At 42.6% G+C, this 22,205-nt stretch overlaps 1 protein-coding gene across 3 annotated transcripts in view; it reads left to right on the top strand.

The window, feature by feature from the left end:
• MAP2K1 (mitogen-activated protein kinase kinase 1) overlaps positions 1–22,205 on the top strand; it is a 72,999-nt gene that overhangs the window by 38,751 nt on the left and 12,043 nt on the right. For all 3 annotated transcript variants that reach the window (XM_036438118.2, XM_036438129.2, XM_045581325.1), the window contains exons 2-5: positions 2,769–2,979; positions 4,152–4,298; positions 8,796–8,873; positions 9,882–9,933. In XM_036438118.2, coding sequence (XP_036294011.1) covers positions 2,769–2,979; positions 4,152–4,298; positions 8,796–8,873; positions 9,882–9,933 — 488 coding nt within the window. The remainder of the gene's footprint in view (positions 1–2,768; positions 2,980–4,151; positions 4,299–8,795; positions 8,874–9,881; positions 9,934–22,205) is intronic.

Below are 22,205 nucleotides of genomic sequence, written 5' to 3'. Positions count from 1 at the left end.
GCTTTACTAAGGACAGTGAGGTTGGTCAAAGGTCACATGAAACAAAAATATGAAATTGAATCCAGGACACAGAGATGGAGTTAGTTTTGTTCACAACTACATCCATACAGGTGGAAATTCCTGTGGCCAGTGTTACTTGCAAGGCAGTGTTCGGATTGATGTGCAGGGGAAACAGGATTACATCTGGGGCAATGGGTTCTTCATGTAGGGAAACCATCTTCATGTCTAATTGAGCCTGTGTCAAATGCCTACACTAGGAACTTACCTATGTTTGAAGTTGCCTCCGTTGAAAGTATATTGACTATTTTGAAGAGGTTATACAGCATCATGGTTAAGGTTAGAGATTCTTTCTGCCCAGGTTTGAATCCTGGCTCTGCCCCTTATTCTTTCTGTGACTTTGGACAAGTTACTTCACCTGCCTGTGCTTGAGTGTGCTATCTGTTGTAATGTTAGGGCTGTGGATTAAATGCATGGATGCATATAAAACAGAAGAATACACAGCCCTCCTCCCCTCTCTCCCCCATATCCATTCAGTGGATGTGTGTTTGACAATACCTTTTGGAATTGCATTTCTTTTGGTTGAGGCCTCCGGGAAACTGTAACTGCAACTAAGTTTTAGGTATGGGGTCAGCATTTGACACGTGTTTCTAGATGTTGTCATCAATGGGCTCCTTTGTGGAGAGACCTGAAAGAAAGGAAAGCAGAGGGTGTGCACAGTGCAGTCCAGTCACACTGTCCCAAATCCTACCTGAGGGCCTGGGGGCAGCTGAGACTTGGTTGGCCTTTTAGTAGGATGAGAATATTGATCAGCTGTCCTTGCCTGCTTGGGCTTCATAATAAAATACTATAGACTGGGTGGCTTAAACAACAAATTTATTTCCTTACAGTTCTGGAGGCTTGAATTCTAAGATAAGAGTGCCAATGTGTGCAAGAGTGTAAGGCCACCAATTCTGTCTGATTATGACTCCACTTAATAGTATATAACCTTATTTAATTTTAATTACCTCCTAAAAGTCCCATCTCTAAACATATTGTAGTTATATTCAGGGATTAGGGTTTCAACATATGATTTGGAGGAGGGACATAATTCAGTCATTAGCCTTCCTCTCCCCAGAGTTTCCCAATGAGGAAAATTGGTAAGTTCAGCCTGTGTCCTCTTTGGCTCCATGTGCTGTGTTATTTGTAAGGCCGTGTTGGATCTTCCCATACACTGGGAGGCAGTAGGACTCCATCTTCCTCCCTTCTTGAGGATTGGAATAGAGTGTGAATAAAGAAAGGAAATGATGCTTGCTTCTATCCTCAAAGCTCAGAAACGGTATGTCTCTGAGTGTGAGAGAGAGAGTGTGCGTGTGTGTGTGTGTGTGGGGGGGGGGAGGTAGGCACACAAACATTCTGGTGTGTGATGATGGCATGTCTTGTCACTTATGATGTTTGTTTAGACTAGGACTGAAATAAAATGAAACAGTGGAAGCTCTCTTTACCACCCTCCTCACCACCCTTTTATCGAATTCCCAGGAGTAATGAACATTTTTCAGTTCTCTGTAAAACAGTGATGCCCACAGCATGCTGATTGCACAGCTAGCAGGCTGCTCTCTGCCTTGCCCACTCATTTCAGCACCCACTGGTTGAATTATATGCTTACCAAAAGTCAGTTTGTTCCCAAAGCCATTTGTACAGTGTTAGCTGATATTTATAATTAAGTAATATATTTAAATATTGGAAAAACTGATGAAATGTGGCTGCAAAGGAGATTGTTTTCTTTCTTTCCCCCCCTCCTGTGAACACTAGTTAAAAGCTATGGAAAGACTTAAGTTCAAGTCACTAAAAAACATTACTATTCTCCAATTAGATGAGCATTAAGATTGGGGAAATCATAAAACTTGGAATTTTATTCTGATATTACTCTGGGTCTGCATTTTTATTTCATTTTAAAGAACCAGAAGTTGGAAATGATAGATATTGTTCTGCTTCAGTGAGAAAGATGATGTCAGACTCTTACTCAAAGAGAGGGCCTTGTCCTATGTTAAAAGATATGTGAATGGCCAATACTGGTTTGGCTCAGTGGATAGAGCATCAGCCTGTGGACTGAAGGGTCCCAGGTTTGATTCCCATCAAGAGCATGCACCTTGGTTGCAGGCATATCCCCAGTAGGTGGTGTGCAGGATGTAGCTGATCAATGTTTCTAACTCTCTATCCCTCTTCCTTCCTCTATGTAAAAAATCAATAAAAAATATTTTTAAAAAAGATGTGTGAATGAATGTATATTTATATATATTATGCAAAAATAACAAGTTTTAGGTATATCTTTTTATGATTTCTTGCTTTATTTTGATTAATCTGGTTTCTGACTTGATCCCATTGGAAAAGAGAATGTCTACTGTTTTGGTTAAGTTTAGAGCCTCTTTTGATGATTTGGTTTGATTTCAGTTTAGTGATTTTAGGACATAGATTTTACTTTGTACATGGTGTCAATTTAATACAACCAACACTAGTAGGGCTTATGAAGCAAATTAAGATGGCTCATTCTGGAGTCACCTTCAGTTTAATAGTTTCCTTGGTTCCTCTTGCAGACTCACAGCATATTGAAAGAGACCTGATTCTCTTGTTTACAAATGAGGAAACTGAGTCCTTGTCAGTGGTAAATTGTGTAGGGTGGCAGAGTGAAGAGGGCAGAGGCACGGTGATGGAACCTTCCCCCCAGCCTCTTCCATTGGGTAGACTTACTTCTCTGGTGACAGTATTAACCTGTGCTCTTCCCTTTGTGACAGGACCAACCTGGAGGCTTTGCAGAAGAAGCTGGAGGAGCTGGAGCTCGATGAGCAGCAGCGAAAGCGCCTTGAGGCCTTTCTTACTCAGAAGCAGAAGGTGGGGGAACTGAAGGATGATGACTTTGAGAAGATCAGTGAGCTGGGTGCTGGCAATGGTGGTGTGGTGTTCAAGGTCTCCCACCAGCCGTCCGGTTTGGTTATGGCCAGAAAGGTGAGGCTGCCTTTAAAAAAAGAAAGAAATGACTGAATCAAGTTTGCTAGGTAAACATGTAATTGATTTTTCTCTTAGAAGACCTGAGGATCTGAGGACCTGGGCCCTGGGCCCTGAGACAAGGGTAGAAGGAAGACTGACTTTTCACTCAGTACTTTTTGTGCTATTTGAATTATAGGTAAACCATGAATGATGTGTTAGTGTATCCCATCCCAGACTGGGAAATAATAGCAAGGGGTCCTTTGTGTTTGCTGTTTATCAAGTGCAGGAGAAGCTACTTTCACTTACCCAGGCCCAGTGATGTACAAAGCACTCACTTTAAGTTGTTTCTCCTTTCTTCAGCTCATTTCCTTTCAGTGTAACATCTCTGCTCCCCACCATATGGCATGCAGCCTTCCCTTCCTGTCTACGCTGGGTCCTTCTCTTTCTGAACACAGCCCCTTGCTCCAGTGCAGTTGGCCCCTTCCTGTCCATATATGTTTGCTTGTGATATTCATCATTTCAAAAAGTCTGCATCTTCAAGGTCCACCTCTTGTTTAGCTTGTACTAGCTGCTGCACCTCACTGATAACCACTGCTTCCATGTCCTCTGGCACTCCTTGTCTGTGGCTCTTTTTAGAAGTTCAGCCTTACTCGGAAACCATTTCATGTTTCTGTCTCCCTGGCTGAAACGGGACAAATTAGGGGGATGTAAGGTGGCACCTGAGGACTTGATTAAATCTCACCCACATTGGGCTCCTGAGGTCAAAGAGGAATCTCGTGGACAGCTTAGGTCACATACCCAGTTTCTCATTTCTTTCTACTTCCACAAGCCTTGAGAATCAACCAAGTTCTCAAGGCCATTTTCCTTTCAGCTCTTAGCTTCACAGGTCATTTTTGGGGAAACCTGTCCTTCAACTTTGTTCTTGGGAGGGTGAGTCCTTCTTTCTCAGTTTTGGCTCCTAGGAGCAGAGGCACTGCTGGCCCTCCCCTGGTTACAGGTCCTCAAGTCCTAACATCTGCCTTGATATGTTGGCACTCAGTGCTTTGGTTGGGAGGAAACTTTTTTGTTAAAACTTGCCTGTTTCCTCTTTCCTACCTTGAAGAGCTTAAGCATTTAAGAAAGTTGCATCCACCCATTCATTCATTTATATATTTTTAAATCCTCTCTTCCTCCCACCTTTCTTTCCCTAGCTAATTCACCTGGAGATCAAACCTGCGATCCGGAACCAGATAATAAGGGAGCTGCAGGTTCTACATGAGTGTAACTCCCCATACATTGTGGGCTTCTATGGTGCATTCTACAGCGATGGAGAGATCAGCATCTGCATGGAGCACATGGTATGTGACCACCCGTTGGCCTCTGAAGCCTGGGAGTTGGGTAGCTTTGGTCTAATATTTAATCTGAGAGGTTCTGGGGTTATGAAGATGAGTGAAAAAGTCCCTGCTCTCAGAGAGATTATAATCTGCTTTAATGGCAGCCTGAGAGATTATAATCTGCTTTAATGGATCTTTGGACATGTAGAGAGGTAATCCCCCCTGATACAGGAGAGAGCATGTGAGCTAATCAGATGTTTGTGTACTGCCAGTTTTTCTTACCACTAGCAGCCTGGACCTTTTTCTCTTCCCACTGACTAACAATAATAGTGTTAGCAACACTAATGATAAACTAATTTAATTGGGAATACTATATCAAACACTACCCTAAGCAAATAAATATTTTATTACATTTTCACAACAATCTTATTGTGTGCATGTTACAAACGAGGAAACAAGCTCAGAGAAATGGAATAATTTACCTAAGGTCATGCAGCTAGTAAGTGTTACTGATAGAATTTAAACCGATGCAGTCTGACCTCAGGGCCTGTGCGTAGAGGAATCTACTGGAAAGTGATTGGAGCTCTGTTTCCTTCTTGCTGCTTAGAACTTCAAAGAGAGGCGGGTTTCATGGTTGCTATTTTCTTCTGTCCCTATTAGTCAGTATGGCACAGAAGACTTCAACACAATAATCCAAATAGACAGTTTGTTTTGTTTTCCACTGTGTCTCTAAAGCCCAGAGTAGTCCTGGCACACAGCAGGGGCTCGGCAATTATTTGTTTACTGGTTGTCACTGTCTCATTATGACCCTTGGCCAAATTTCTTTATCTTTTTGATTCTCAGTTTTTTCATCTGTAAAATGGCCATTATTACCCCATACTAACATTCTGTGTTTCTATGGTTTTTGGCACTTACAGCCTGTAAAGGATGTACATTAGTTAAGTAACATAGGTTCGGCCTCACAATTATTATAGTGCCAGTTATGAGCAAGGTGCCACATGCGCTGAGAGGTAGAGACATTGAGAGTAGCATCTCTGCCCCGGGAGCTGCCCCACACTGATACTCCTCACTGATGCTCACGCGAGGAGTGTCAGTGTGGACACGGGGGTTTTTGGGCACCGGGTATGTGTCATTTCATGCCTGCTGTCTTCTGATCCATCAGCAATTCTTTCCTCCAAATCTTACACCCAGAATTCTCCCCTTAATAGGGACAACAGGAGGCTATTTGTGGAGGGAACATGGTTGAACTTCAGGGTGCTTGCTTTAGAGGTTAGGATTAGGTTCAAATATTGATAGGCAGTGGCCTATCCATTTATTCAGACCTTGCCGGAACTTCTTGTAATAGCTTTTCATGGTCTCTCGCCATGTAGAGGACAATCTGTTCAATTTACCTTAAATTGACCTGCTTTGAGGCTTCCTCATTCTGGAATCTTTCATTTCTAAAGCCCTTGACCAGAGTCTGCCTTTCTTAGAGATAAGCTGTGTGGGCACTGCCCCATCTGAATTCTGATACCCCAGGGGTAAATGAGTGCTCCTTGATCAAAATAGGAATGCTCTTGTCTTTGGGGAAGTAGATTTCTGCTCTGCTGGTAGCTGGGCAACCAGAGGACTGGGGACTCAGGTTGATGGTTCTCATGCAATAGCAAAGCTTTTGCGCTCCCCCCCGCCCCCAATAAATCATTTATCTCTTCTATAGAAAAGCTTCACAAAAGCACCATTGACTTGGTTAATAATCAGCTTCTAAAAATAAGCACAGTTTCCGAAGCTTTAGTCAGTGAAGGCAAGTCCTTGGCAACAGTGAAGCAGAATTAAAAGGTTGTGAGGTGAGTTGCAGGCAATTCTGGGTAATCCTGACTGTGGTTAAATTTTGCTAATTCCATTGTTCACACTATAACTCTGCTTATAGCTCAGACGGAGGTGAAAGGCAGTATTTCCTTTTTATTAGAAATATTTACCACAACTCCCAGGGAAAGTGTAAACCAAGACAGTTAACTTCCCTCTATGCTAGGTTGTAGAACCTGAGCACCACAGGGTTAGCTTTTTTACCTTGTTGTTTTTTCTGTGTGTTTTTTATTTTTTATTTTTTTTATTTTTAATTTCAGAAGGGATGGGAGACAAAGAGAGAGAGAGAGAAACATAAATGATGAGAGGGAATCATTGATTGGCTGCCTCCCGCAAGTCCCTACTAGGGATTGAATCCGTAACCCAGGCATGTACCCTGACCGGAATTGAACCTGGGACCTTTCGGTCCACAGGCCGACACTCTATTCACTGAGCCAAACTGGCCAGGGCTAGCTTTTCTCCTTTTTTCAAATCAGATTTTGACAGAGCTGTCTTGTGACTTTGTTTTAAGTCTTCCCTGAGAATTAGGCAGAGCCATTCAAACAGAGGATCTGAAACCACATTCAGTGGAAGCAAAATAGTAATGGCTGGGAAACTTTCTGCATTGGAATTTCTCTTCCCATTAGTAAAGGAAATCTGTGATGCCTGCTGACTTGGAAGTGGTTACTTGGGCTATTTGTGTTGTCTTGATTTGGACACCAGGAGCCTGTGGCATTACGAAGGCAGCCAGGCTCACAGAATGACTCCCACCTCGCCCTGAGGAGAGCTCTTCCAAGGGTTCTTGGAAAATAAGCATGTTTACCAGGGAGTTCTGTTTGGTCCTAGATTCATAATTCCATTCTTGTATCTGTGTGGAGATTATGGCATGTTTGATGTTTTAGGTTGAATTTCACAATCTTCTATCACGCTCATTGGTGGACTGACTCGATCCACCATTAGGTAGTTGTGCTAGGGAGTTTATTATGAATAGAAGTGAAATATATTCAGAGTGGTTAGTGTGCTTTTGAGAATCTACACCTGTACTATTTTCTTTCTTTTTTAAATATATTTTATTGATTTTGTACAGAGAGGAAGGGAGAGAGATAGAGAGTTAGAAACATCGATGAGAGAGAGTCATTGATCAGCTGCCTCTTGCACACCCCCTACTGGGGATATGCCACAACCAAGGTACATGCCCTTGACCGGAATCGAACCCGGTCTCTTCAGTCCCCTAGCCGACGCTCTATCCATTGAGCCAAACCGGTTTTGGCTACACCTGTACTATTTTCTTTCTTTTTTATCCTCACCCAAGGAGTGAGGATATTTTTCCCATTGATTTTTAGAGAGAGTGGAAGGGAGTGGGGAAAGAGATGCAGTTCTTTCCATCTTAAAATACTGAGCCATCTTTGAAGGCCATCCTTCTGCCTCCATAAAGCCAACTCTTGGTTCCTTGGGGCTCTGTGATCTGGCCACAGCTGGCCATTTCCATCCTGATCCATCACTACATTTCTTCATGGATCCACAGTGAAATGAACCATTTGTCATTCTATGTAATTTAATGCTTTTGTGCTTTTGGTTTTAGTGAAATACATTGTTCTTTTCTCCCCTTGCTCCTCTCCTGTCCAGGTGTGAAAATCATATTCATTCTTTGAGTAAGATTTCAGCTCAAATACCATTTTTAAGTCAGAATTACTTTTCTTTATTTTTTTTTCTTTTTAAAAAAATATATATTATTGATATTTTACAGAGAGGAGGAAGGGAGAAAGATAGAGAGCTAGAAACATAGATGAGAGAGAATCATCAATCAGCCGCCTCTTGCACACCCCCTACCAGGGATTTGCCCGCAACCAATGTACAATACATGCCCTTGACCGGAATCGAACCTGGGACTTTTCAGCCCGCAGACTGACGCTCTACCACTGAGCCAAACCGGTTTTGGCAGAATTATTGTACTTTTCCCTTCTTCTGCACATCCACAATACTTTTCTATACATTTAATTTTTTTTATATTTTATTAAGAGATGTATATTTTCCATGTTAGTTTGTAAAGTTATTGAGGGCAGAAACTAGGTTCTGCCATAGAACCTGACATAGCCCCTAGCACTTGATAGGATTTGTGGAATGAATGTATTTATTTCTGACATTTTAAACATTTTCATTAATTATGATTTGTTAGGATAATACCAAATACAAGTTGTAACTTATATGATGGTGATAAAATGACTAACATTGAGCACTTACTGTGTGCTAGACATTTTTGTTTATGCTTTCTATGATTAGCTTCTTTAATACTTATAATAGCTCTATGATTATTATAATAGCCTTATAATTATGATTACCCCATTTGATAAATTGCTTAACTTGGTGGTCAAAGTCCCCTAAATAGTAAGCAGCAGAGTTGGGATTCAGATTTAGACAATTTGCCTTTAGAGATTGCACTATAGTGTCAGTACAGTGCAAACCAAGTCATTTTTTTTTTTTGACTACTGAATTAGTAATTTAACAATTACATATTTGAGTAGCTTTATTTGATAACCCCAATCTTTTGCATTCATATAATATTTGATATCTGGAACAAACTAAAGGGTATCTTTTTAGGAAGATTTGCCATGTATGTGATTCATTTTCCTGATGAAGTTTAACCCTTGAATGAATAGTCAGAAATATTACCACTAAATGTGTTGGTATTCTTTTACTTAGGATGGGGGTTCCTTGGATCAAGTCCTGAAGAAAGCTGGAAGAATTCCTGAACAAATTTTAGGAAAAGTTAGCATTGCTGTGAGTATATTGTGAACTTTTTCTTCCAAGTCCTCTCATTGATAAGTTAATGACTTGGTAGGAAATAGACAAGGGAGGAAGCTAGGAAGTCAACAAGGTAAAGTTTGTAAGAAAATGGGGTTTACTCATTGGAATATTCCCTATGCAGTTCTCTCTTTCAAATTAAATTAGAAAAGTGACTCTTGTGATAAAAAATCTGTACCTTGGAAAATACGATAAGGTATCCAAAAGAATTCTCATTTGTGGCATCAGAAAGCCTCTTTTTCATTGTCGATTTAGAAAGAAATGAATTTAAATAAAGTGATTTTTAAAAATAAATATATTTTTGCCAAAACCGGTTTGGCTCAGTGGATAGAGCATCGGTCTGGGGACTGAAAGGTCCCAGGTTTGATTCGTTCAAGGGCATGTACATTGATTGCGGGCACATCCCTGGTAGGGGGTGTGCAGGAGGCAGCTGGTCGATGTTTCTCTCTCATCTTCGTTTCTAGCTCTCTATCCCTCTCCCTTCCTCTCTGTGGAAAATCAGTAAAATATATTTAAAAAAAAAATAAAAAAAAAATATTTTTTATTGATTTTAGAGAGGAAGGGAAAGGGAGGGAGAGACAGAAACATCAATGATGAGAGAGAATCATTGATCAACTGCTTCCTGCATGTCCCCCACTGGGGATTGAACCCACAACTTAGTTGTGTGCGCTGACCAGAATGGAACTGTGACCTTCTGGTTCATAGGTGGATGCTTAACCACTGAACAACACTGGCTGGGCCAAGTAAAGTGGTTTTTAATGTTTAAACTTGCAATAATCAATTTTACTTAAAAATAATACTCTATATGCCATGTAAAAAGATAGTTTCTTGATAAGGCAGGTTGAAAAAATGAAAGAATAAAAAATAAGAGGAGGCAAGTTTGTGATGTTAGATAAAATATTTTCTCGGTCATTTTAAAATAGAGATATTGAGTATTTTCTGAACACCACAATTTCCTATTTTTTCACATTCTCTTTTCTCTAGGTAATAAAAGGCCTGACATACCTGAGGGAGAAACACAAGATTATGCATAGAGGTAAGAACTTACTTGCTAGTTGTTATTTTTAAAATTTTAGCTGAAATCTAAAAGTTGTTGCATCCTCTTTTGTGTTTTGATGTGGTAAAGACCATTTAATAATATTTTTAATTTTTATTACAAGTCTTTGGTTATTTAGCTTGATTTCTGGGACAGCTAGTTTCACACTCTTCTTGGTCTGTTTTACATCTGTTACCTGAAGCTGTAACGGGCATAAAGGGCAGCATGCTCATCACAGAGACTCTGCTAGAATTTAGTTACCCAGCCCCCAGTGTCATTGACTGCTTGCTAGATTAGATTGTGTATAGGCCCAAAGCCATGACTAGGTCTGAGTTTGACTGCAATGAGATTGTGGTTTTAATTACATTTCAAAACACTTAGATTCTAAAGACACTGATGAGTGTATGTTATTGAGGATGTGGAGTAGTTGGAAATTTCAGATACTGCTGGGTAGGAATGTAAAATGGTACAGTTATGTTGGAAAACAGCTTATCAGTTTCATAAATGTTAAGCATGTACCTGCTATACATTCAGCTATCTCATTCCCAGGATTTACCCTAAAGAAGTGAAAGTAGTTTAGCTGGTGTGGCTCAGTGGTTGAGCATTGACCTATGATCCCAGAGGTCACGGTTTGATTCCCAGTCAGGGCACATGCCTCGGTTTCAGGTTTGTGCCCTGGGAGGTGTGCAGGAGGCAGATGATCAATGATTCTCTCTCATCATTTCTATCTCTTCCTCTCCTTTCCTCCCTCTGAAATCAATAAAAATTTATTTTAAAGCAAACAAACAAAAGTGTATGTCCAATCAAGGACATGTACATGAATATTCATATTAGTTTTATTTGTAAAAGCCAAAAACTAGAGACAACCCAAATGTTTATCAGTGGTTGAATGGATAAACGAATTGTGTTATATCCATAAAGAGGATACTACTTAGCAATAAAAAGAATAAACCATTGATACATGAAACAATATGGATTAATCTTAAAAGAATGATGCCTAGTGAAAGAGACAAAAAACATATACTATGTGACATCCCTTGAGGGGTCCCAGATTGGAGAGTTTCCCAGATTGAAAGCTGGGCTGATTGATACCCTCCCATCCACCCCACCGACCCCCACACAAATTTTGTGCACTGGGCCTCTAGTTTGAAATAATGCCTACAAAGTACTTCCAAGTAGTGCTTGACACATAGTAGACACTTAATAAACATTAGCTGCTGTTTAACAGATGAATCGGTATAGCTTTTTATGATTACCAGCAAAAGAAACCAGCCTATCTTGGTTTAAGCTTCTCAAAACTTACTCATTGGAACGATCTTGGGAAAGCTCAGAGAAACCTTTGAAAAGCTGAACCGTAAACTTTGGTAGGACAGGGACCAGGGCTACAGGTTGGGAAGGTGGGTCTCTCAAACAGAACAGCAGCTGCCCCCAGTCCACACCTACTGCCTGGCCTCCTGTGTGTGTGTGTGTATGGGGAGGGGAATGTGGGCTCAGGCACCTCCCAGAGGGGTCGGGGTCAGCGCCTGTGAAGCATGCACTCCCAACAGTCATGCAGATATCAAGGGAACCACCCCTCCTGTTGAGTGTTGGAGGCAGTTGGCACCCTGTTACCTAATCTAACATGCAGAGACAATACTCAGGATTTTAAATTATTAGGTTGAAAGTGATTTCTTTAGTATGCCCTGCTCTAAGTAAAACTAATGTACAAAAATAACTTACAGCATAAGTTGCTCCAGGGGCAATTCTTTACTTTTTTAAAAAAAACATTCAGTACAGCCGAAACCGGTTTGGCTCAGTGGATAGAGCGTCGGCCTGCGGACTGAAACGTCCCGGGTTCAATTCCTGTCAAGGGCACGTACCTTGGTTGCGGGCACATTCCCCAGTGCGGGGTGAGCAAGAGGCAGCTGATCAATGTATCACTCTCATTGACGTTTCTAACTCTCTATCCCTCTCAATTCCTCTCTGTAAAAATTAATAAAATATATTTAAAAAAATAAAACATTCAGTACAGGATCTTTCAACTGTAAATTTTCAAAGAATCTTCACAAAGGCAATCAAATCACAATTTGACTAGAACATTTATTTTTAGGAATGTGTTGGTGATACAAAAGTAGGCATGCCTTTACTTACAGATTACTTTTTAAGTGAGAAGAGGTAAATAATGTTATTTGGGGGGAAGACCAACTGTTTTAGGTACTATATATATATTTATCTAGTGTTTTATATATTTTTTCAATTAGGTGAGTGTGTCTTAGGCCTAATGAGGATTACCACCGTGGGTGTGCTCATGCTAATTTTCCTACCTTTCAAATATCTTTATGCTTGGATGAGAATTTGAAAAAAGAGCCCTCGCCCTCCCATCATCCAGATGAGTGCTTGACCACTGATTGGCTCTGATTGGAGTGCCTGCCCACTCATGGGCCAATCATTGTGTCAGGGGACTAGAGTAGTTTGGCTGGCTCTCCTAGGTTATAAACCCACCTCATTGGCCGAATAGATGGGGCCTAGTTGACATTCTAACTGAAACACTTGCTGTTGGGGAGGGGCATAACTCAAATGAAAAAGAGGACTTCTCCTACTAGAAGATGGGGAGGAAAAATGGATGCTGAAAACAGGCAAATTCGAAAAAAAGTTTTCCACTATAAATACTATTAAGCATTGGGACAGGAAGACAGAAAACTACTTAACATAAATCAAAACAGTATTGAGCCTTTTAGGCAATAGTGGACAAACTGTCAGCCTGCAGGCCAAATGTGGCCCACTGCCTATTTTTATATGGTTGCAAGCTAAGAATTGTTTTTCAGAATTTTGTGACTTGATGATTGTGTGAAATTCACATTTCGGTGTTAGTAAATTAAGTTTTATTGGGACACAGGCGTGTTTATTTGTATAAGTGTTGTCTATGGCTGCTTTTGTGCTAATGAGAAAGTTTGTGAAAGAGACCATGTGGCCCTCAAAGCCTAAAATATTTGCTCTCTGATTGTTTACAGAAAAAGCTTCCTGACCACTAAGTTAAGGGGAAGAAGAATCCTCTGACTGAGGAAACTGGGATTGAATCACAAATTTAGATTTAAGTTTATCAGCTTTAAGTTCTTAATGAACCCTAGCTTGTTTTGCTCAGAGTGTCAACCTTCGGACTAAAGGATCCCAGGTTCGATTCCGGTCAAGGGCACATGCCTGGGTTGCAGGCTCCATCCCCAGTGGGGAGCGTGCAGGAGGCAGCCAGTGATTCTCTCTTATCATGGATGTTTCTCTCTCTCTCTTTCTTCCTTCCTTCCTGAAATTAGTAAAAATGTTTTAAAAAAAGAAAAAATAAGTTCTTAATGAAAACATGATGGATGACATAGGTAGGAAAGGGTTTTTTCCCCCTGACCCTGGAGCTCTGAAATGAATTAGCTACAAAGGTTTCTGTGCAGACTTTTTTCTTACTATGGCAGGAGGTCGAAGGTCCACTTCATCCAAAGCTGATCCCCAGGTGGCTAGGTTAAACTGTGTGTGGGGGGAAGAGACTAGGACACAGCTCTGTTTTCTACCATTTAAAGTAGTGATTTGCATTGTTGGCCTGCCATTCTTCTGAGCCCACTCTTATTACCAAGGTCTTATTTTGTTCAAGACCCTGAAGAAGCATTACATGATTTAGTCAATACGGAGTTCATACAACTTAGCTCATAAATTATTTCTGCCTTGGAGTTGCTGGCTGATGATCAATAAATGGTCAAGAACAGTATTAAATTATGCCTCAACTTGTTTTTCTTTCCCTTCTATCAGATGAAACGATGTGTAACCTGTCTGATCTTTATGCCCAGTATTGGATTAGTGGCCCAAGCCTGCCACATACTGGAAAGCCAGCCTAGATTTTTGAGCCAGACTGTAATTGGAACAAACCAGATGACTCTTTAGAACTAGAGTAGTTTTTACTTTGAGCCATCCTGTTTGCAGTCCATTCCAAAAGAGTTCCTCATTGGTCAGGGTAAAGTTTTATAAAAACAGGAATGTCTTGAGTCAGAATGAAATTTAAAGTTTCTTTGGAGACTATTAAGAGTTTTTTGGGACAGATGGGTATCCAAAGCACCTCATGGGTATCCCAGCTGCAGCTTCCTGATGAACTGGGTCCTCAGCCTCAGCCAGGATTTCAGCTTCTGAATCTTCCTCTCACTTCAGTTAGACTTGCTGTTAGTAGTTATAGGCAAGATCTGTAGGGGCCTGAGATTTTCTATGTTTTGTTATTGTTTTGTTTTTGGTTATCAGATTCACATGTAATAAATTTCTATGACCTTTGCAAGTTATTCCCCTGCCTACCAGGCTTTTTCTGAATGTTGCCAGGCTTAACTGAGCAGAAACTCAGGGTTGCCCCTGAGACTGCACATAGGATTCTGTCCTGAGTACAATCCTTGTGTGTGAGTGTGCATGTGTGTGTATGTTTGCCTGTGCTCACGCGTGTAGATATTGTCTGTGTCTTGATTCATAAGTTGGGTCCATGTGTCCAGGAGGCGGTCCTGGCTGCACCTCTTCTTCCTTCCCCTAGCTGTTTCACCCCCCGGCCATGTGGTGACAGCCTTAAGGTGGCAGTGAATCTATAGGGATACCAATTTCTCTGGACTCTGTCTACACCACCCCACCTTACACAGAGAGAAACAGTGGCTAATTTGAAGCTGGCATCCAGAATGCTGGTCCCTTACTTAGAAATGAGAGTCATTCTCTCTAGAATTATCTAAGCTGCTAGACCCACAGCGATGATTATGGTCCAGATGAGTTTGTCTTTCTCGTTCCTCAGGTGAGGCAATGGGAAGCTGGAGGAGGGAGAGTGCTTCCTCAAGGCCTTTTAGGAGAGCGTCATGGAGGAGGTGGTCAGTTTCCACCTGAAGCATTGGCTATAGAGTGAGGAGGGAGCACCTCTTCCAAAGAAATGTGGTGGGGGGGGGGGGGAGAGGATTTTCTCAGTAGACTAGACCGGGAATGTCAGTTACTTTTTTGCTTACATTTGTCCTTAAATAGGCAAACACACTCTTCTAGTGCTTTTCTTTAGGGGCTTGTCCCAAGGTAGACATTTCTGTGTCCGCTCCAGAGCTATGAATGACTAGTGAGTAGCCTCTTGACCTCCTTTCCAGACTTCTTTGTAGAATCATGTTAGCTGTGACCCAGGCACAAAGGGGGTAATGCCTTTTTTGGTGGAGCTTGGGTTTTCATAAATGCAGTGATGTTACTAGGAATTTTCTTCTGCTCCATTTAAAAATGAACAAATCTTCAGCCTGCCTCTACCTTTTCTATTCCATTGTCTTTATTTTCCTTCTCCTCCTGCTGAGCAAAGTAAGTAGGTCTTTAGCAGGTAAAACAGGTTTTTAGCTAATTTTTCTTTTTTGAATGGCAGATGAGTATTCAAGATAGCCGACATTGTATTCCTGTCCACTGAGGTAGATTGGCTTTCTGATAGATTCGTGATGTGTGTGTGTGTGTGCGTGTGTGTGTGCACGCGCGTGTATACACTGAGTGGCCAGATTATTATGATATCTGAATGCATAATAATCTGGCCACTCAGTGTATATCCTATATAATAAAAGGTTAATGTGCAAATGTCCCCTCAACCAGGAGTTCGACCAGCAGGCAGGCAGGCCAACCACCCACGTCTCCTCCCCCCTGGCCAGGCTGGCCGGACCCCACCCATACACGAATTCATGCACCGGGCCTCTAATATATATATATATATATATATATATATATATATATACTGAGTGCCTAGGTTATTATGCACTCAGAGATCATAATAATCTGGCCACTAAGTATATATATGTATATAATTGATTTCAGAGAAGAAGGGAGAGGGATAGAGAGATAGAAACATCAATGATGAGAGAAAATAATTGATCAGCTGCCTCCTGTATGCCCCACCCTGGGGATCGAGCCCACAACCCAGGCATGTGCTTTGTCCAGGAACCAAACCGTGACCCTCTGGTTCATACATAGGTTGGCACTCAACCATTGAACCACATCAACTGGGTGGAAATACACTACTTTAAGGCATGTTCTTTTAATGGAGAGGTTGTTTTATGATCTTTGGCAAGGAACTTCACTTGACCCTTAATTTCCATATCTGTAAAATGGGGATGCTCTGCAAAATATTATTATGGGGTATTAGAAATGAGAGGTCAGGGAATCTAGGACCCATAAACATTTTCCTTCACTGTCCCTCTTTCTTTCCTTTTCTTCCCCCTTTTCCTTTTCTTCTCTTTCTGTTTCTCTCTTTAGTGTAACCCCTATTTGTTTTGATCTGGTTTTTATTACATCCTACTTTAAAAATGTGCACAGTTTCTTAGAATGGTGTGTTAGTGAAAGCAAAGTTCTGACTCTTGCAGTATCCTCTCTTGTTTGTCAGAGTTTGTGTGCTTTTGGGTCGGAAATGAGTAGTGAATTTGCAGAGGGGGATGCACAAAGTCGAGAATAAAAAAAAGCATTTTAAAATTAATGCATCTTGGGAGGGAAGAAAAAATTTTAATACAGATACTGGACTTGGTTGCAAAACTCTTGAAAGTGATAAGAGATAAAAATAGCTGCTGTTTAGGACCTGGAATGCATGCTTCAAAGGCTCCCTGTTGAACTCAGCTGTTAATCAGAAGGAGGTGGGAAGCATCCTCTAGTTCCTGCTGTTTCTTGCAAGTAGGCTTGTCAAGGCGGATAAGGAACTGGAGCTCAGAAGGAAGCATGCACTTGATAAGCCAGAGCAGAGAATTATTTTCTCTCACAACTAGATTTCAACCTACCCCAAGTCAGATCCTATTCCCAGATAAAGCTTGTTATGTGAGTGACCCTTTCCCAAACTACAACTTTTAAAAATTGAGATTTTTTTGGTGTACAACATAATGATTTGTTTATATATTGTGGAATGATTACCACAATAAGTTTAGTTATTATCTATCACCATATGTAGTTGTTTTTTGTGTGTGTTTGTGTGTTTTTTCTTTGTGTGTGTGTGTGTGATGAGAACTTTTAAGATCTATTCTCTTAGCAACTCTCAAGTAGACAATACAGTATTTGTTAACTATAGCACTGTTAGATCTCCGGGACTTACATATCTGATACCTGGAAATTTCTACCTTTTGACCACCTTCATGCATAACAGTCATGGCTTTTCTGGGAAACTTGGGAGTACAACTCACTAGGATTTGCCATGTGATCTGTTGTCTAGAACCAGGTTACCTAGGCTCTGGACAATCAATCAAGAGTCTATGTGTTTACTCTAGCCTCTGCCATTAGTTCACTGTGTAATGTCAGGTAACTCCTGGACTCTGGACCTCAGTGTTTCTCATCTCCACAAAGGGTTTTTAATGCTTACTTCACAGCATTGTTGTGAGAATTAAAGGAGACTCTATATTTAAAAGGCCTAGGCAAGGGGGTGGGAGGAGCAGGAGGTGGCGGGAAGGGGGCACGGGGGGAGGGGGGAAGGCCCGACATTGTAGGTGCTCTTTGACCCAGAGCTATTGTGGCATTTTCCCATGTCTGCTAGGCTTGCTGGCCTCCCATCCTCTCACCCTAGTCTTTCAGCTCTATTCATTTTCCTTAGCCTCGGGGGAGGCAGTGAGGGGAGAAGGCTGGAGCTAATTTTTAATGCTCTTGGGGGAGGGTTAAGTGGGAAAAAGAGGTTATAGGTCATGGCTAATTGAAGGGTTTAGAATTTTCTCTGAATTTTAATTAACTTTGCTGCTTAATTAGCTCCCTGAGGCCATGGATAACTGGAGGTGGCTCAGTGGAGACTGTTACTTGACTTATCAGGGTCAGCTACCTTTCCCTTCTCTTTCTTCATCTTTAGAGAAGGGTTATTAAGGGTCTGCCAGGGTTCCTAAGAAGAAGTCATTTTAAGCCATGAGTCATTATTTTAAAATTTCATTTGCCTTTTTTCTTTAACCTTTAACTCTCACCCAAGATCATCTTAATTTTGGATTCAGCCATCGTCACAGATGAGCTAGAGTCTAGAGTCCAACTGTCTTCAGATTGCTTCTCTGGGGCCCCCATTCTTCCCTCCATGTCTTCTCTTCTGTTTCTCTTCCGCTCCCCCTGGCCTGCCCTGCTCCTCTGCCCTTCCGTTCCTCCATGTTCTACCTTCTTCCATCTTGCCCCCCCCCCCCCCCCCCGCTCCGCCCCCATGGGTATTGCATCTTGTGATATCAGCCTAAAGCAGACATAATGAGGTTACTCAAACATAGCACCCTATAGGGGCTGACAATCACCTGCTTTATCTGCCTGAGGGGGCTTTGCTACCTTGGCATCGGCCCTGGCTGGTTAGAAGGATTTAGATAGCTGAGTCCATAGTGCCCTGGCCATTGCTCTTCCTGTCACACACGTGTGCATGCATTCTGGATGTTTGTTTGATTCTGCTTCTAGTGGCAGTGGCCTTAAGACAGGGACAGGGACTGTGTCCTTTTTACAGCTCAGTGCAAGTATTCTATAGGTAGGTGTTTCCCAAAATGTGGTACACATACCCCCAGGGGTTCGGGAAGAGTTTGGTGGGGGTACGCACTGCACCGTGCTTAGCTGCGCCTAATTCTACGTTCTCATGAGTATGAGGGGTACTCAGCGTAACGAAAATTATAGAAGGGGTACACATATGTCAAAAGTTTGGGAAACACTGCATAGGTGTTTATAGAATTAAAAAATGACCTGCAAACTTAATTCAAATCTCTTGTTGTAAAGGGGTAGAAAATGCTTAGAAATTCATATTTTCTTCCTCTTGGTTTTCCTCCTTGTTTGTTTTTGGAAAAAGGATGATTACCCATCCTCATTGTTGAAGAATCTGAACAGGAAGAGAATATCAAACTTTAGCATCTTGTGGGTTTCCTAGGAAGGCTTCTCAGCCTGGGAGCGTAGTGGGGTGGTGGATGCTTCCTTCAGAATGCAACCTAGCCCACCAGGTGCTGAGGCTTCTCTTAGCCTCACTCCCTTTTTAAAAATCACTATTATTTTATTGAGGAAAGGAGAAGGAGAGAGAGATAGAAACATCGAAGATGAGAGAGAATCATTGATTGGCTGCCTCCTACTGGGGATTGAGCCTTCAATCCGAGAATGTTCTATTGACTGGAATAGAACCTGGGACCCTTTAGTATGCAGGCCAATGCTCTATCCACTGAGCAAAACCAGCTAGGGCCCTAACCTCACTCTCTTGAAGGGTCAAAAAGAGAACCCAAGGCCAAGTAGGGAGGGATTGGACCTATGATTTGAACAGTATTTAAGTTGCTGCTAGGAAAGACATGGGAGGAAGCCAGTTAAACCCTGTGCTCCAGGAGCAGGGGAGTATCCCACAGTGGGAAGGGGCTCAGAGGAACGAGGCATCTAGAAGTAGAAGTGAGAACGGTGGGTGGTAGAGGAAGGCTCTTTAGATGTGTTATATTGTAAATCAGCGAGCTGACATGAGATGCCTTAATAAACCAAATTTTGGAGTCCTTTATTACACCAGTGGGCTTAGAGGACTATTGTATTCAAAGTCTAAGCAAAACATGGAGGCAACTCTTTCTTATTTATACTTTCTTTAGTCCTTTGTCTTCCAAATTTGGAATGAGACTTCTGGACCTTCTGAGAAAGAAGCACTGCATGCTGGGAAGGAGCCATGAGACCATATGGTCTGGTGCCAGCACCAACAACTCCGTCTGGGACATAGTTCATGGCCTCTCTGGAATGGGAGTAGTCTTATTTTCCCTATTATTTAAGCAAGCCAGTGTTTACAGAAGCCAAAATAGCAGGGTTAAAATTTCAAATAGCAGTTTTTATACAAGATGGGGGTTACTATGCTTCAGATGCAGGTGCCAGTAAACAACAGCACAGTTAGAGAGTCAGGCAAGCCTGAGCCCAGAGGAGATGGACATGAGATGTGAAGAAGTAAGAGGGATAATGGAAGGCTTGAAAGGGCAGGCCAAAGGGCTTGGACTGTACTCTAAGGCAGACAGGAGCATCTGCAGGTGCTGTCCTGCTGGAGGGGGAAGATACGAGGAGCAAATGTAGATGCTGACAGTTGGAGGGAACTCTCTCTCTGTGATCTTGTCTGATATGTACCTCTTTTGTGCCTTCAGAGAAGAGCCCCATTTGGCTGGGGCTGCCAGGGAGGAGTTTGCTCCAGCTTGGGTGCTCCAGCCACATGCTCTGGAGTTGAGGGATTTAGTGTGCCCAGGTCTCCATGCACCTTCTTGTCAGGCTTCCGGGTCACCAGGAGGGGCCAGGTGTAGTGCAGCTGGCTCCTAGGACAGATGTGGTCCAAGCAGGAAAACGCCCCTCAGGACTTCCCTCTGCTCCTTTCTGACTCTACCCTCATCAGGGTTCTTTGCAGCCTCCCAAGCAGTGCTGTTTCCTGGGGCAGGTGGGGGAAAGTGTTGTTGACAGCCAGGGATAGAGGAAAATGTGTTACATAAGTTTGAAAAAAAGGAGGCTTGCTTGCCAAGTGAATAGAAATCAGACAGAAGGCCAGCTTCAGCTACAGTGGCAGTGCAGTCACTCCTAAGCAGCAACAGCCTGGAGGGAAGTGTCTGAGCCAGCAGAGGAAGGAGTCCTGGGCCCTGGGGATGGGAGCAGTCTGGGGCTGTCTTGTCTTGGAGGGCAGCCTGTGAAAGAATCATTCTTTGTGTTCCTGTAGCATTTTAAATGCCCACACCTCGTTAGGTTGATCCTGGTCTCCATCTGGTGAGGTGGCAAGAGCTGCGATTGCACTTATTGATGGGCTAATCACAGACTGGAGAAGTGAATGAAGTGACTTGCTCAAGTTCGCATGTATGCTAGGTGGCAGGGACAGGCTTTGCATACAGGTGTCTTGTCTTCTTAGCCACGGCTGCTCTTGTGCTTTAAAACAAGGCCTAATAGGCCATTCCTTTAATAAATATGCCATGGAGTATTTGGAAGGTGAGGGAGCTGACGGCGGGTCCAGATCAAGGGCTGTGGCACTCAGTGGAAGTGGAGAGAGAGGCCCGTATTTGCATGCTTCCCACGTGCTCTCCCCGCAGGGCTTCAGCAAGTATCTCACATGCCTTGCTTTTCCAGCTCTGTCTAGGTACCCAGCGCCACTCTCCACACACTGAACACTGACTTCTAGGAGTCAGTCATCATCCTCTGTGTTAACATAAAAACATTCAAACCTGTAAAGAATTTTTGTGAGTTTATTTGAGCCAAACTGTCAACATATGCCGGGAAGCAGAACCTCAACGAATTGAGATGATGCTCCGGAGATTGGCGGATTACATCTATATATATCTATACACTAAAGGCCTGGTGCATGAAATTTGTGCACCCGGAGTCGGGGGTTCCTCAGTCCGGCCTGCGCCCTCTCTCAGTTTGGGAGCCCCCTGGAGAGCAGGCCTGAGCCGTCAGTCAGACATCCTTAGCGCTGCCACCACAGAGGCGGGAGAGGCTCCACCACACGCTCACCAGCCGAGAGCCCCGCTTCTGGCTGAGCAGCTCTCCCCCTGTGGGAGCGCACTGACCACCAGGGGGCAGCTTCTTGTTGAGCAGCTTCCCCCTTGGTGATCAGTGGGTGTCATAGTGACCGGTAGTTCCGCTGTTCCGTCAATTTGCATATCAAAGGAAGGGACGTAGGTGGGTTACATGAAATCCATTTGTGATAGACCAGAGAGGTGAGATAAAGCAAAGTGGGGAAGCCCCTGGGATTGGATAAAAGTAAAATGATAGACACATACTTAGGGGGTGCAAGAACAATTAATATAACAATGAAAGAATTTGTGGTATCTGTCCTGGTGTGCCCAGGCATGTTGGGTTGTACCCCAAGAGGTCCAGAAAAAGGGAAGTTACAAGTTACCCAGACATTTTAAGGGTATGTTATTATAGATACAAAAAGACAGATAGGCTCAGTTAAGGTAAAGGTTGACCTTGTCACTGAAGATACCAGCCTAGGATGTAATTATCCATCATAACTGCTTTTAGTTAAAGTTTAATTTCAGGCCATCCTATGTGGTTACTTTAGGTCTCTGAGTTTGAAGACCAGACCGCCATGCAGGCCTTCCCTGAGCTTGTTAGGTTAGCATGTGGCCCCTTTCGTCCACATCTGTTTGAGAAGGGCGACAGTACCATGGAGAGGAGGACCTCCTCGGTTGTAAGCGTTTGTCTGGGCTTGTTCTAATGTTAGACCTGGGGGAAAACACACAAAAGAAAAGTCATTCCCTGACCTCCTGAAGTTTATAACCTCCCCTTGTGCTTGAAGTAATTCCCCAGGAGGTCACACAAGTCCCTCACTTCATCCAGGTTGTTGTCAAGGATTATCTCTACAGCGAGACTTTCCCTCATTGCCC

The sequence above is a fragment of the Pipistrellus kuhlii genome, unplaced genomic scaffold, assembly GCF_014108245.1.
Source record: "Pipistrellus kuhlii isolate mPipKuh1 unplaced genomic scaffold, mPipKuh1.p scaffold_m20_p_1, whole genome shotgun sequence".
In the NCBI taxonomy this organism is placed as follows: domain Eukaryota; kingdom Metazoa; phylum Chordata; class Mammalia; order Chiroptera; family Vespertilionidae; genus Pipistrellus; species Pipistrellus kuhlii.
The sequence above is the reverse complement of the archived record's forward strand: the minus strand, read 5'-3'. Positions and strand labels throughout refer to the sequence as shown.